Here is a 15,584-nt window from a genome sequence, read left to right as displayed (position 1 = left end):
TTTTGAATAGGGTTTCACAGGAAAAGATGGTCCCACAGGTCCCAGAGGCCCACCAGGACCAGCGGTAAATATAATTTTGTCTTTGATATACTCTGAATTAAGAGACCTGAGCCAAGAGAGAGCCATATTGACATTTTCAATTTCTGTCAAATATGTAATGGATCCTTTGCTCAATCTCCTAAATGGGTCTGAAAAGCTCTTGGTAGAAGGTGAGCAGAGAGCTGGGCAAAGCATATATTCACAAATGTTCATAACAGTGGTTTTGAAACTGATTTCTGCCAGAGTAAATAAGGGAACCAGTTTATCTGGTTCTTTAGTTATGATCTTTAAATGCATAGCTAGGTCTCCTGAAACCAGTTGGCTTATTACTTGTACACTGGGGAAAACAAACACTGTTAATACAAGTTTTTCTTGACAAGAGCATTTGAAGATTAGCTTTTGCTTTCAGAGCTGCTTCACTGTGTTTTGTGGGACCATGCTAGAAACGAGGCTGGCTGTTGGAGAAAAGCCTATGGTGGATCATACAACCCAAGATAGGCAATTTGCTGCAGCCCCATGTCATCAGGTCTAACCTATAGCAAGTTGGAAGCTGCATTTCCAAAAGGCAGATGCACACAGAACACATATTTGCATTACATATATAGAGATCAGTCTCTAAGGCAGAGTATTATTTGGGCTGGCCCCACATCCCCACAACTGTCTTCCTCATGTTCCTTTGTGAATGTGCAGATGAGCTTTTGTCACATAATCTGATACTGTTATTTTAATTTTTTTGTATTTATCTGGGATCACTAGAATGGCTTTTGGTCTGCTTGTTGTGGATTTTAACATGGATCACAGATCTGCTAGGTGAACTTAGAAGGCCCAACTATTTTGTACTGTTTTAGGAATTGGTCATTAAGAATGATACCAAGAAACATATACTCACCCTCTGCATCTTTCAGTGCCACAATGCCTGTTAAACTGTGGTGTTACATAAAAGAACACATTTCCAAACAAACTGTTTATTCCATAAAAAATTTTTCAAGCCTGATATGTACCTAACAGAAAACAACTTGATATGAACTACTTTCAATATTGCTTTGTACTCAATACAATAACATGTTTCTTATTAGGGCTTAGGTAATTGTGTATTTCCACAATTCATTGTACTTCTCTTCTGTTGCAGGGTGCTCCCGGAGTTCCAGGAGTTGCTGGCCCAAGTGGAAAACCAGGGAAACCAGGAGATCGTGGGACACCAGTAAGATAATGATACACTTAGAGTATCAAATTTAAAATTACAGTCTGTTGATGAACATGAGACTTCTGCTGCTTGAAATAGTTGTTTTGCACTTATGATGGTGGTTAATACAGTGGAGCTGACCTAAACCCACAAGTCTTTTTTTAAAAATAATTTTATTTTTACAGTATGCCATTTTGCTGAGTTTAATAGTTGGGGCTGGAAATTGTGGTCTCTGGTTTCCACTAAAAAGATCGTAGGCTATTATGTGCCAAGACATATATTAATTTCTACACTGCATAAGCATGGAAAACTAGGTCAGCAAAATGATTGTGAAGTCTTTACACTACTGCATGCGTGTGTAGTATAAAAGTGATAAACTGCTGAAGGTGGATAACCTTTGATAATATTACATAATCAGTTCTGTTTTGAAAATGTTTCATTATTTTTACAATGTTATTTCACAGTTATTTAGGAGTGGTTTCTGTGGGTTCTATTCAAACTTTTAAACTGCTTCCTGAACAGGGAGAAAGAGCAGGAGGTGCTGCCTCCCACCAACAGTTTCAGGGGAAATTTAATTTGAGTCATTCATGGTATCTCAGAGAAATTATACCTTGAGTAAGACATCAAGTGAAATGAGAAGTCATTCGTTACTTGTGGAAAACGTATCACAGTCATCTAGAATTTTCTATCCTGCCTCAGTGTAGTTGTACATAAAAAAGTTGGATAATTTGAAAGAATATGTAGTAGGCTGGGAAACTTGATGGCCATGAAGCGGAAGCTCCAGGAGTACTTGGAAGCTGGGTCGTTTTCTCATACACACGTTGAATTCAGTCTGTGTTTGCCAGACTATAAATTCTATTTCTCCTTGGAGCAGAGGACATGGAGTGTCTTAGGAAAGTCTTGAAGCTTTCCTGCCTTTAGATATACATTTTAGTGGGATATTTGTGCTCAGTTACATGTTGAATAGACATGGCTGGAGCACAAAGTGCTGTGCTTTGCTCGCAAGGGAGCTTTAAATTGTCAGGTGTATCTGATTTTTCCTTCACCTGGGACAATGGATAGCTGGTAAGTACCCAGTTCAGAAGTAAAGATCTTCTGCAGGTAAATCATGTGTTTAGAAGGAATTCTGGCTACAAGCCCAGTTTAAAGACTTTTGCAAAGCAAGGCAGCCAACTCCTGTCCAGGCACCATGTCTAAATTCTCCTGCACTCTAATTCTTAAGAGTTCCTTTCAATTAAAAATAAATGTTTTCCCCTGCACTTATTGCACTTTCCTGTAATGGGACACTGTGCATCGTATTTACCATTTCTAATGTTTCTAGAACAGATCCCAGCAGGAATTCTGGCTTGTACCTTGTACAGATGTTTTATCAGATTCCTGGTGGACAGAATTTCAAGGCCTTCCTTTGTTTGCAGTATTACAGCTGCCAAAGGTGCAGCCTGACAGCCAAATGCAACTTGCACTGTCATGAATCATAATTTTGCCTGAAGAGAAAGATAATGAGGCTTCACTTTGCCTCTAGTAAATACAAGGAATAAATAATTTTTCACCAGATCCTGCCAGATTTTCTTCTCCCTGATCAATCTGTATTGCTAGTACTATTAAATGAAAGTGAGGAGAAAGACCCCTGCAAGCCAAGGGTTATATTGCATTCCAGGTAAAAGGTATACAGTTACCTGCAAATTATGAGCAGCCTTGGTGTTCTGAAGTTACTGCCTGTGAATGTGGTCAGCTGGAGCTCCTTCCTGATGTATTCAATACCACTAATGTGCTAAGCTGAGGCAGACCACACTGTAAACATTTCACTACCTCACTGTGTACTTATACTAGAACAAGTAAATCCTAGAAGTGTTAACTGAATTTTCATGGAAGTAGGAAATTTGGCTTTTTGGTCTGCTTACAAGTGCCTCCAAGAGAAACTTAGTTGTTTTTTCCAGTGTAGCAACAAAATGACAGAAAAAGGAACCGTAAGAACACAAACAAGTTGGTAATTTATTGAGAACTGTATGCATACTATCCTTGAGGAGACTAAAATGTCTGCTGTCTGTCTGGTCAGAGAGTGAGAATTCCATAGTGGTTCATACACATATCATAAGGTAACAACCATCAACAGTAAGAAAGACTTAGTAAACTAGAAGAGGATATTGTTTCAAGAAATAATGGATATGTTTTCTGTGAATAAATATAATGGGAAATAAAAGATGCTGGACTATTAGAAAGGAAAAGTTCCAGTTCTTGTTTTATAGGTGCGAGAATGGAAACAGTAACGATGGGTAGACAGAGTAATTTGTATTAAGGTAGAGGTATCCTGTTTATAAAACAGACTCTCTGACAACAGGGTCTGATTTTGTTGATTTAGACAGTTCCTGAGAAAAAATGCAAGGCATTTAAATTTAATAAGTAAGGTGCTATTGAACTGATGCCTCCAGGACCAGATAAACTGTGAAAAGCTTTCGAGAGTAGCCCAAGTCTGTTGTGAGTTACATGCAGGTTTTGAGAATTTTGCATTCTCTGCTGCCATGTGTTCCCTGCTCTTGCATCCATCTATGCAGATGTCCTAGATGAAGTCTCAAAAAGGCACTGCTTTGGGAGCAATGAACTGGTGGTTCTTGAGGGAAGCGAACATTCTTTTGGGAAAAACAATTGAGCACATTATCTTTAAAAGTAAAAATAGCAAAACTTCCTTTGTTTTGTCCTCTTCAGCAGTAGAACTATGCTGCGGCCCCAGCCTTCATCCCACAGCTCAGAAAAAATCCCACATGCAGCATAAACCAGCTTCTCCTTGCACTGACCCCAAGTGACTCCTTCACTGCAGGACAGCAAAAAACCAGAATGCCAGCAGCAGCTGCTGTTTCTCAAAATGCTGTCAAGCAGTAGGCTAAACTGCACTTTTTTGTCTATTAAAAGAAATTTAAGAGGCATATAGCCAAGAGGGAGGAAGATGCAAATAGTAATGCAGTAACTGAAGTTGTAATTATTTTTTTGAAAATTTGATTCTAAAATATCCAGGTGGAAAATGTACTTTACTGTTAAGATGGCCAGTCAGTCTCTAATCTTCCAATTTTAAAGGTAGTTCCAAATAGGCTCTAGACTTCCAGCCACAAGGCTGAATCAGTGTGTGCTTGCAACGTCACAAATTGAGGAATGAGTTTCATTTTATTTCAATGTATTTTAGAATTGGCCATACATGGCATTAGCATTTTCCTTGTTGGGGGACCTTGTTGCCTTGTCTTGCCTCACCTCATCCCTCTCCCTCTTCCCTTACCTTGTGAATACACAAAAGATGTACTGTATGATTTGCTTCTGGTAGAAGGTCTTACTGTGAAAGCCATAGAAAGAATGAGAATAAAACAAGAATGAATTATAAATACATACACAGCAGATAATTTCAAATGAGTACACTTGTAGGAAATAGAAAAATTGGAAAGTTTCAAACAGAAAGAGAAGCATTAGTACTTTCTTTACCATCTACCCCCTCCCCACATATTTTTCTGTAATAGACTAGTGCAATTAAAAACCTACAGTTCTGTTCAATGAATATTTCAGGTACATGCAATAGTTTATGAATGAGATAATAATGTCTATTTATTTGGGAATCAAATTAAGGTTTTTTTAGAATTTCAGTACATCATCATTTACCACAATGTTAATTATTGGAGAATGACAGACAGAAATGTCATATTTTCCTGATGGTTTTACTTGTTACCATTTATTTATGGTATGGCATTTACAAGTCCATAGTCTGTTTCAGCATATGGCTGTAATAAGCTAAAACTAAAAGACAAACATTTCCCCATGGACTTCACAGAGTAAGAAAAATATAGATGAAAAGCAAAGGACAGAAGGGAAAGGATATTCATCAGCTTCATGGGTATATTTTATCCATATTAGCAGCTGCCTCATTGGTGGCATAATTTATTCCAATGGCACATTTATGGTGTCACCATTCTAAATCTTTCATTTGAGTCTGTACAATTAATTTTGCAAGAACGATCTGTTATTCATGATGCAAATGTACCGTACGACAACTACTTAACTCAGTGATGGATGAGCTGTCTCATATTTTCTGTGGCGTGTCATGGGGTAGGTGTGTGCAACTCTGCAGCAGAGACGCTCAGGGACCACACTAAGCTCACACCCTGACATACTCCAAGGGTGTTTGTCTGCCCAAGGCCTCACAGAAGTGTGTGAAACAGTGTCACCACATTCGAGAGGTGTCTGCTGTGACCTCAGTGGAATGATTTGGTGCTCTGTGTTGTTGAAATTAATTGTGGGTACTGTAGGAATGTTATGAGAAACAGCTGCAGCCCACACTTGGTCTTTGCTTTGTTAATGGTGAGAAATAGATTCCTTAAAGAAATACTACACTGCAAAAAGCAGTAACACTCAGGATGTGTGTGTTAGTATGTAGAGAGCCATGCAGAGCAGCAGATGACCAAACTGATCTTTCACCTTTCAAATATGCCTTATGTTCAAGTAGCAATTTAGCCTAGAAATCAAAATCCACGTGAACTCATGCAAGCCCTATCATTATTCCCAGTGTTTTTCACACACACATACATATATAAAAATTAGAATCAGTCCTTCTGGTTTGCTTCTTTCATAGCACTCTTGAAAACTGAAAACACCACAACCACTAAACTATTCAAAGGCAAATGGGAAGTGCTGCTAGACTGACAAATGTAATTAATTATAAAGGAGCTCAAACTAAGACTTCTATGAGACATTTTAAAGACTAGAAATGGTTGAGAATTAAGAGGAAAGCTGTCAGTATAGATAGAATAAGCACTCTCTCCATGTTATGTGTCATCTTGTCATAACTGAATTTCTCTTAATATAGAATACTTTTTATATGGATTCAAGAAGAAAACTACCTTTTCTTGACATATGTTATTCTTCCTAACATACCTTCTATAATAAATTGTCTTAAAATTAAACAGTCATATATGACTCATATAAGACCATTGATCATTTAAACAAATATGATGCTAGAAATTCAACTTTGAAATTGACAGTGTGATCCATTTTTGGTCCTAGTTTGAATTTTTCCTTCAGATCATTTTCTTCTGCATCTATTAGTGTGTTTGATGACAGACAAAATATCATCATTTCTCCACTCTTTTCTGGCATCTGTTTTAGCATCTCTGAAATGAGAAGTTCAATGAGAACCAGACATTTCTTCTTGAAGGAGTCAAAACTTTTTCTAGAATTACACATCTCAAACTTATAGTTGGGGCAAAATAACATAATCAGTTGCTTAATTTTTACTTATTTATTTTAGGGTGCACCTGGAATGAAGGGAGAAAAAGGTGACAGAGTAAGTCTGCTTAAAAGTCAATTCTTCTCATAATTTTAAAATTAAACACTATGTGTTTAAAAGTACAAAGTGCTAATGAAACACTTGTTTTGGATTTGATTATTTAGGGTGATATTGCTTCTCAGAACATGATGCGAGCAGTTGCAAGACAAGTTTGTGAACAACTTATAAATGGTAAACAGTGTTGCTTGCTTTGTATCCCATACAAGTAATTAACTACTTTCTTAAAAAGATAAAACAATGGTTTAAATTTGAAGTGACAAATATTGGCCACAGAGCACAGCAAGATCTTGACAAGCTGATAGCTGTCCAATGCAAATGTTTTGGTGGAAAAAATGTAGCAGCAATTTTTTGCTAGTTCCAGACGCTAGCTTGATAATCACAGAATAACAGAATAAACTGAGTTGGAGCTAATCTGTGACCTTTGGAAATACACATGCAATTTAAACATTCTGCTGAAGTTTCCTTTGTAATTTTTTTCCAAAATTACTTCATCTTTGCAATAAAATCAGCATATATTTTCTCATTAAACATGTCTTATCTTCAAGAGAAGAAAAAGGATCTTCAGTGAGAAAAAGGATGCTTGCTGCAGGTACTTTGCCAGCCAGGGAAGACAAATGAGTGCTGGTTAAACACTGTGCACAGAATCAGTGGTGCTATGCAAGTAGAAACAGTATTTATTTGGAAAATGACTTCAAATTTAATTTCAGTCCTCTACTGCCACATAGTGCAGCTCTGCAGCCCATGAAGTTGCTCTCTACAGAGGCTTTCTCTCTGATCTTGAATCAGTGCTTTTGCTATCACTAGACCTGCCAAGAAAGACAAAGGCAAACTGGTTTTTAATATTGTATCTATTACAATGTTAAGTGCTGACAGAGGAAAACAGGTATCCCTTTTGGATCATTAAGAGTGCTTGTGTACAGGGAGGAGGACAGTATGTCCTTTGAAATGTCTGTGATGGCTGCTTATAAAAACATTTCTAATAGTTAGCCATCACAGAAGAAGTAAAGTACATGTGTGAATGTGTTAGGTTTATGAATAAGGATGTCATGTCCAAGATCTTTTAACATTTCTTAGTGCATCCCTGACTTATTTTTTTCGTGTTCAGCTGATCTCTTTCTTCAGTGTTATGCTAGGACTGACACATTATACTAATCAGATGTGTCTTTCCATTATGCTTCCTTCCTGCATAGCTTCAAAATGGTGTTGCTTTTGTTCACAAACCATTTTTTTGGAAATGAAATTTGACCATATGCAGAAGGTGTATAAGTACAAGCCTGTGCATCCTACAGGCTTAAGAAACTTACTTCATGGATTGTGCTGCTAACTCTACACATGAATAATTTATATTGCCTGTGGTAGCTGCAGAGGTCTGAAAGTACAGAGAAATTTGATACTTCAGCTTTAGAAGTGGAGCAAATCCTTTCTGTTTGTCAGAGTAAAAACAACTTCTAAATAGAACTTCAAGGGCAAGAGTATTGTAAAAACTTGCCTCTTTGTTGATTTTAATAGTTCTGTGATAATTGTTTTAATGCCATTGGGTTCCAGAAGCTCCCTTACCTTTCCTCCCTAACCCTCTCCCTTCTTCATTTATGTTCAGCTTTCTTATCGGACATTCATCTTAAGTCTTTCTAATTAATCTGTACTAATTTCTTGAATAGAAACAAGAATAGAATTTAATTAAGAGAGATAATATTTTATTCCTTCCCACTCTGATGAAAGATTTTCACTCATTTCACATTTTTATTTTCTTTTGAAGGTCAAATGAGCCGGTTCAATCAAATGCTGAATCAAATCCCGAATGATTATTATTCAAACCGAAACCAGCCAGGGCCACCAGGTCCACCTGGTCCCCCAGGAGCTGCTGGGACAAGAGGAGAACCTGGACCTGGAGGAAGACCAGGATTCCCAGGACCTCCTGGGGTTCAAGGACCACCTGGTGAAAGAGGTGAATAAATTCCAAGGCAGCTGTGCTGTGGACGTAGTGCAGAGGTTGCCAGAGGAGCAGTCTGCTCCTTTCACCATGTCAGACTAGGAAGCTCTGCTAGGCCAGTTGGATTGCCTGAGGAACACTGGGGTACTGAAGGACAAGGTTAACTAGATCAGTGCTTTCCTGTCTCTCTCTTGCTGAAGTTTCATGAAATACAAATTGGTATAACATTTTGGCTGCTGTCTGAGACTTCCACATAAAATCTCAGGAGAGCAAATGTTCTCAGATCTGTTTTGGCACTATAGAGCTACATCTTGAAAGGCTGTTTGGAGTAAGACAACTCTTTGCAAAGTAGAACACTGATTAAGAGAGAAAATGAGTTATTAACAAATATAAATGTAGGAATTTAAAGAATTAGATCAACATCCTTAGCTCTTTACAATATTCTGAGGGAGGGAAGCAACTGAACTGAAAGTAAGCATATGGGTAAACTACTTTACATCTATCTTGGATCACTGCAATCACATGGGGTGTCTGTAGTCTACTTTTTTGTGGCCTTTTCTTATTTCCACTACTCTACTATAGCATAGACTCCGTGCTATGTTTTCTAGGATATATTTTATACACTCTTTTAAAAAGGCTAGGAATAAATCAAGGAATTCAGAAGAATTTCTTAAACATTTTTGATTGTAACTGTTCCTAAGAGAGTGTAAACCATCCTTTATAGCAGAAGTATGCAAGACTGAAAAGGCCTTTCTGATTCTAGTTTAAAATAAGAAGATTCTGTGGTGCTTCAGTATCTCAAAACTTTTCTATGTTTGAGAGAGTTTATTCATGTTATGTTACATCTACATCCTATTTTATTCTTGGGTTACTATATTTATATCCAAATTATTTTTGCAAATTAACATTTGAACATCTGCAAAACATCCATTTTAACCACTTTTGTTGTATTAAATCATGGAAAGTAAATATTAATGTCAGTGAGAGAGTGTGAAGAAATATCTGTTGATGTGGTTTCCTTTCTTTGATTTTCATTGCCTTTGTATTATTCTGTAGGAATCCCTGGAGAGAAAGGTGAAAGAGGGACTGGATCCCAAGGACCACGAGGTTTGCCAGGACCACCTGGTAATTTTTTTTGTTTGATCAGATTACAGAAAAGTAGGAGAAAAGCAAATATTTCTTCATAGAGAACTAGACTTGATATAGTGAATGAACACCCTTTGCCCACTTCAAGTTTTTGACATATATTAGCGTTTACTCTAATAAATCTGTAGGAAATCACCACAAAAATAGCAATTTAGAAAGATTTTTGGACATGGCTAATAGGTGTTTATCTTCATCTTTTAATTTAGTCATCTGGCATGTTTGTTAATGTGAAAATGTGTTTCATGAAAATGCATTGTCCAAATATTTGACAGATAATTTTCATAAGTCTTGTCAGACGATTCTTTTGTAGTATGTAGGTTTTTTTCTTTTACTTGCTGGACTATAAAATACTCCCAAATGCAGAGTTACTGGACAATAGAGACATATTATTTGATTATAAGTTTTGGTTTTCATGTTACGAAATTTTGTTTACGCCTTAGCATAAATCAGCTGCATCATTTGTTTCTGCTTGTAGTTTACTAGGCTAAAATGGCTTTTCATTACAGGAATCATAATATGCTTGCAGCAAATTGTAGCCCCAGTTATTTGAAGCTTTACTTTTCTGCTAACCATAATAAGATTTGTTCCAAAAACAACATTACCTCATCTATCCTGGGGCTACTGGGCAGTATAATTGATGTACTCCTATATTTTAATAGAAATCCAGTGTGCTTGTCTAATCTAGTAGTTTCCCTTGAGATGATCATATCTTACACAAAGGGGAAATTAACCAGAGAATACGTTGACATTTCTTACTTGGCTCAAACCTTACTAAATTAGTTTCTAAGAATAAATACTTAAATAAGCCACACACAGGGAGGCAACTCATGATGAGTCACATTTCTAGATTTCTTTTGTATTTCTTTCTGTTGATCCCCATATAGCAACAGAGTTGCGAGTGCTTTCTCACCGAAGACAGCCTGGGCTGTATAGTCTAAACAGAAGTATTGATAGCTATTTTATCAAGATGTCTCTTAAAAAAAAAAACAACCTCTCAACCTCTCAATTCTAAAATTAGGTCCACAAGGAGAATCTAGAACTGGTCCACCAGGCTCCACAGGATCACGAGGACCACCAGGGCCCCCAGGCCGTCCTGGAAATGCGGGCATTCGGGGTCCCCCAGGGCCACCAGGATATTGTGATTCATCCCAGTGTGCTAGCATCCCTTACAATGGCCAAGGATTCCCAGGTAGGTTATGAGCAACTTAACCTTAACCTTGCCCTAAATAGCCTTCACAGGTGTGGCTGTTCATATTGAGCTGCTTTACATGAGACAGTCCTGCTAATCTGAACATGATGAGTCAGGAGGAGATGGGTCAGTGAGCAGGCCTGCCTCATTGTAATGTTCGAGTATATGAGCAGACATTTACACTTTGCTCTAGGATTGCTTGATGTTATGCATGATTTGTTCTAAATAGGAAGTACTGAGTAAATATTGTAGTCTTGTTTTTTTTTTATTTTATTTAATTTAGATGGTTATTAGCTGGTGGTGTTGCTCATAGGATTTAAGTGACCAATTTCTTCTCTTCTTTTTTCCCCCTCTATCACCACCCCTTCCAATCGTCTTCAGAACAAGGTTGAATTCTCCATGTTTCTCTTGAAAAATAAAAGGAATGCTGTGGTTGGCAGTTTCCATGTGTCTCTTTTTGAGCCATGTCAGGATTTATAGAAAATTGATACCTGAAATAAAAAATTTCCACAAAGGAAATCCATTTGCTAATAACAGTGCAGACAACTGAAAAGCACCACTGTCCTACAATATCTACCAAGTTAAATGCCATGGAGTCTCTGATTAGCCCTGAGTCATATAAGCCTTCCACTTTGTGACTTTGCTCAAAGCAGTAGGCTGCTTCTGGAACCAAAATGAGGGGTCCCAGTGACCACCAATTTTTGACTGGAAAGATTCTAATATATTTTAACATGGGGATCCTGCAGGACCACAGTATTGGTAACAAATTAATATGTATGCCTTGCCAGATCTCAAAATTAGTGTATGTGATACTACTATTGGATGTGGTTTGCTGTTAGTGTAATTGTGCATGTATCCATGAAAAGAAGAAAAGAAAAAATATATATATATATATGTACACACTTGCAGACTCAGTGATACTGGTTAAAGAGCCAGGTCGTTGTGCAGATCTCACAAAAAAATTCTTATTTAAGTGAAAAATAAAGAAAATTGTGCGTGTGATTCAGCAGTGTTCTTTCTAGCAAGCAGCTTTGTATACATATATAAATATATGCCTAAGACTTAACTGTTATGTATTTAGTTGGATGAAAGTATGTTTTTGCACATCAGATGGACTTTTTAAAAGACTAACATCATCTTTGACCTGTTTCAGGTTTCGGCTAACACATTTTCTAAGTCGCCAGTGCTGCTTACAGTTTGAATACATGAAAATCCTGTTTCTGAGATGTTTGCGCACGTGCTTATTAGAAAATGAGTCCGTATGGATATTTCACCACGGATATGGTTCTTGAACCATGTTGACCTCATAGAACGGGGAGATACTTTTACTAACACAACTCATGAATGAGATAAAGGACAGTTACATCAATTCATTAAGCCCATTGCATTTCAATAATAAAATAGACAGTCTTTCTTTTTTAAAAAAGATCTAGACCACCAAAAACCTCAGTGGCGAAGGAGGCTTGTAAAACTACTAACCAGCGAAGGTAATGCCATTAGAAGAGAGACAGATTTAACCTGGAAAATGAGAAATAGCTTATGTAAATAGTAAACTAATTGTGGCTTGTAGATGATTTGTATGGGACTGTATCCACTAAAATCTGTTAACAACTCTATGTGATACTTTTGCATAAAAGCCTGCTGCTGCTTGCTGTATGCCAGAATAACATCTTTGACAACTTATGAAACCTACCTGTCTGTTGCTTGTTACCAACATGTCTGAATTGGGGCATATACCTTTTTTTATGTGTAATCTTGTTGGATCTGTAACTGCAGTTATAAATACCAAAGTTTTATAATAATTTTTCTTCTGTTTTGCTGTAGTTTTTGGTGTTCCTGAAGCACCAGCTGTAACTCGGTTTGTTACGAGGAACAGCACGACAAAATGACATGTACTGTATATTGCCGCTGGTGATAGTTATGTCTACACTTACTTTCCCATTCTCACAGAAAATTAGCATACACCAAACCCATCTCTTCACCTTACCTGCTCCATGTCTTCTATTAATTATGCAGTTTAAAATAAAGCCCAATGCTTAGATTTACTGAAGTAGCTGTAAAATAGTAATTTTATTTGATTTTCTTGGTTTTGTTTGGTTTTTTTAAATAGCTTTACCATGATTTGTCCCTTGCCTAATTTATGACTCTTTCTGCACTGTTTTGTGTATTATAAATACAAAGCCTTTCAAGATGAATTTAAAGCCTTTTATTATTTTACTGCCAAAAAAGCATTCATGAGCAAAACTGAGAAATACCCCCAGTGAACTAATTATTTATATATTTATTATATGAAAATAAGGTTGAACTAACATTATGTAGCCAGACTAACATTCATTGCATATGTGGATTCAAAGACATGCGATAACTATTATGTTCAATCGGACAACTATTTTCAACCAGAACCATACGTGCCTGAAAGTGGACCCTATCAGCCTGAAGGTGAACCCTTTATAGTACCTATGGAGTCAGAAAGGAGAGAGGACGAGTATGAGGACTATGGAGTTGAAATGCATTCACCAGAATACCCTGAGCACATGCGCTGGAAAAGATCACTATCAAGAAATGCAAAAACAAATCCGTAAAAGATCTGTGTGTCTTGATTTGGGTTTTTTTGGTTGGTGGGGTTTTTTTGTTTTTTCTTTTGCTGTGCTTGCATTTGCAGATACACACAGGGAGAGTGCATCAATCCTTTTGCAATGTGGCTTTCTGGCCTTTTCATGTCAGACGCACCCCTGTTTTGTATCTTGCTTATGTGGGGATAGCAATGTGTGTACCCAAACACTTCATGTTGCTCTGGAAATGCTTGTAAAATACTGTTGCTTATAGTGGTTGCATACAGATTAAGGTGTGCATTCAGTTATCCCAGTGCTGCCTTTTCATTAAAATAATGTAAAAACAAATACATTAAAAAAAAAGAAAACCAAAAACCAGAACAAAAATAACCACAGAGCTGTTGCAAATTTTCTAAGGACTGTCTGCTTTAGCTCTACATTTTTCTTCTTTTTCAAATGCATGTTTTCAGTTCAGTCAGATCACAGGTCTGCAATATCTAGTTAAAAAGAACCAAAAATTTCCCTCTCCTTCCAGTATCATTGTAATTTTCTTCTATTCTGAATTACAATCTGTGGAGCATATACTGCTCTTATACATCTCCTCTAAACACCACAAACATTAAGTAGCTGAAATCATTGTATCAACTGGATACAGTTTAATAATGCCTGAAATCTCCTTGTTTGTAGACACAGTTACATTTATGCCAAATTGCAGTCAATCCTGCAGAGATGGAATTGCATGTTTATGTTGTATATTTAGTATGGATTTTTTTTTCAGAATACAATGTTTCTTAGTTACCAAAAGCAGTTGGAAATTGTTTGCAAGACTATGGATATAGAATTGCTGCTTTTATATTTTAACTGCAAATTGTGAATTTCACTGCCTTATATTATTTATTTCTGAAATGAAAGAGGCATTTTTCAATAAAACTACTGAAAATGTATGTGTCTATTCATTTTTTGAAAGGCATTTTGGGACTGACATATTTGTATTGTATTTGTGTTCTTTACTCAATAATCTGGAAATGCCAGATATCAAAAATCAGTTAGAATGAGCATAGTTTAATAGGTATTTGGGCTGTGGTGGCTAGAAGTGGGGGGATGAAAGCAGGAGATGCCTGCTCTGTCTGAGGTATGAATAACTTTTAGGAAATTCAGTCTGCAAGGCTTTTTGTGAGGAAAATGAGATCGAATGTGAGGATTAATTGCTGTCTTTTGAGGGATTTCTGGTGGATGGCTGCTGCAGGGAGAGAGACTTTCCACCTGAGGAGCTGCTCGAACTGCAGAGAGTGCCTAGAGCTGCCCAGGCTCTGAGTGCTGGTGTGCTGTGAGCGCTGTGGCCGCCCTGACATGAGCAAACAGCTTGCCTGAGGAAGTGGGGTGTGGAGTCTGCCGAGTTCCATCCTTCTGGGACTGCAGGAGAGGGCTCCTCCCTCCTGGGGAGCTCATCTGTGTGCACACAAGCTCTGGCCACAGTGATGGAGCTTTACCTGCAGAGGGTCATAAGAGTGATTTGGGAGAGAGCAGCAGTGGGCCTGGAGAGTTACTTACTAACTGAGGAGGAAAGAGCGGACTGTGGTGATCCTCCTTTTCCATGGTATCTCAACTGTCCTGATAAGTAGAAATGGCTTTTGCCATAGGACCTGGAGCAAAGCCTTTTGACACAACTGGGAAAGCTGGAGCTGTGTTTCTCATCATGCAAGACATCTGTCACAGAAGTGAAGCTAGACGTGTAGGCTGGCTTCCTGATCACTGAATCTGCACTGGAAGCTGCATGGCAAATTGTAGTGCCCACAAATGGAAATTACACAGTTCCTTAGACTGCCTGGCTCGTTATCAGTGAAATGAAATACAAACAAATGGCATTTCAAAGAGCGGTCCTGATTGCATCCACATGTCTTTTAGTCTGCAAGAGACTAATTCTGGGTTGAACTGAGGAAGGAGAATCAAAGCTATTAATTCTTTATGCTTTTTTTCTAAGTGTTCAGATTTGAGTATCAAAAACATGTTTTGCAGTTTCATGTTCAATAACGAAAGGCATGTGTCAGGCAGAAAAAGAAGAAGTAGAAATTTGGAGAAGTGATTAAAAGGTTTATCTGAATTGTATTTAAAAATAATGATATCTTGCATTGATCTTGCATCTGTCTGTTTCTGGCATTGTCTCTACGACAAATTTAACTTGATGCCCATGTCTTCATTTAAAAGATTCCTTTCTGTCCTTTAAA

The 15,584-nt window shown here is 37.5% G+C and overlaps 1 protein-coding gene across 1 annotated transcript in view; it reads left to right on the top strand.

Annotated features, from left to right (window-relative positions):
* Positions 1-14,303, top strand: part of COL12A1 (collagen type XII alpha 1 chain) — a 99,619-nt gene extending 85,316 nt beyond the window's left edge. Inside the window, exons 59-66 of the mRNA XM_064707404.1 lie at positions 11-64; positions 1,169-1,240; positions 6,504-6,539; positions 6,647-6,713; positions 8,299-8,487; positions 9,529-9,597; positions 10,637-10,807; positions 13,208-14,303. Coding sequence (XP_064563474.1) covers positions 11-64; positions 1,169-1,240; positions 6,504-6,539; positions 6,647-6,713; positions 8,299-8,487; positions 9,529-9,597; positions 10,637-10,807; positions 13,208-13,389 — 840 coding nt within the window. The 3' untranslated portion in view covers positions 13,390-14,303. The remainder of the gene's footprint in view (positions 1-10; positions 65-1,168; positions 1,241-6,503; positions 6,540-6,646; positions 6,714-8,298; positions 8,488-9,528; positions 9,598-10,636; positions 10,808-13,207) is intronic.
* The last annotated feature ends 1,281 nt before the right edge of the window (positions 14,304-15,584 follow it).

This window comes from Zonotrichia leucophrys, chromosome 3 (genome assembly GCF_028769735.1).
Source record: "Zonotrichia leucophrys gambelii isolate GWCS_2022_RI chromosome 3, RI_Zleu_2.0, whole genome shotgun sequence".
In the NCBI taxonomy this organism is placed as follows: Eukaryota; Metazoa; Chordata; class Aves; order Passeriformes; family Passerellidae; genus Zonotrichia; species Zonotrichia leucophrys.
This window is presented reverse-complemented; position numbering and strand designations above follow the sequence as displayed.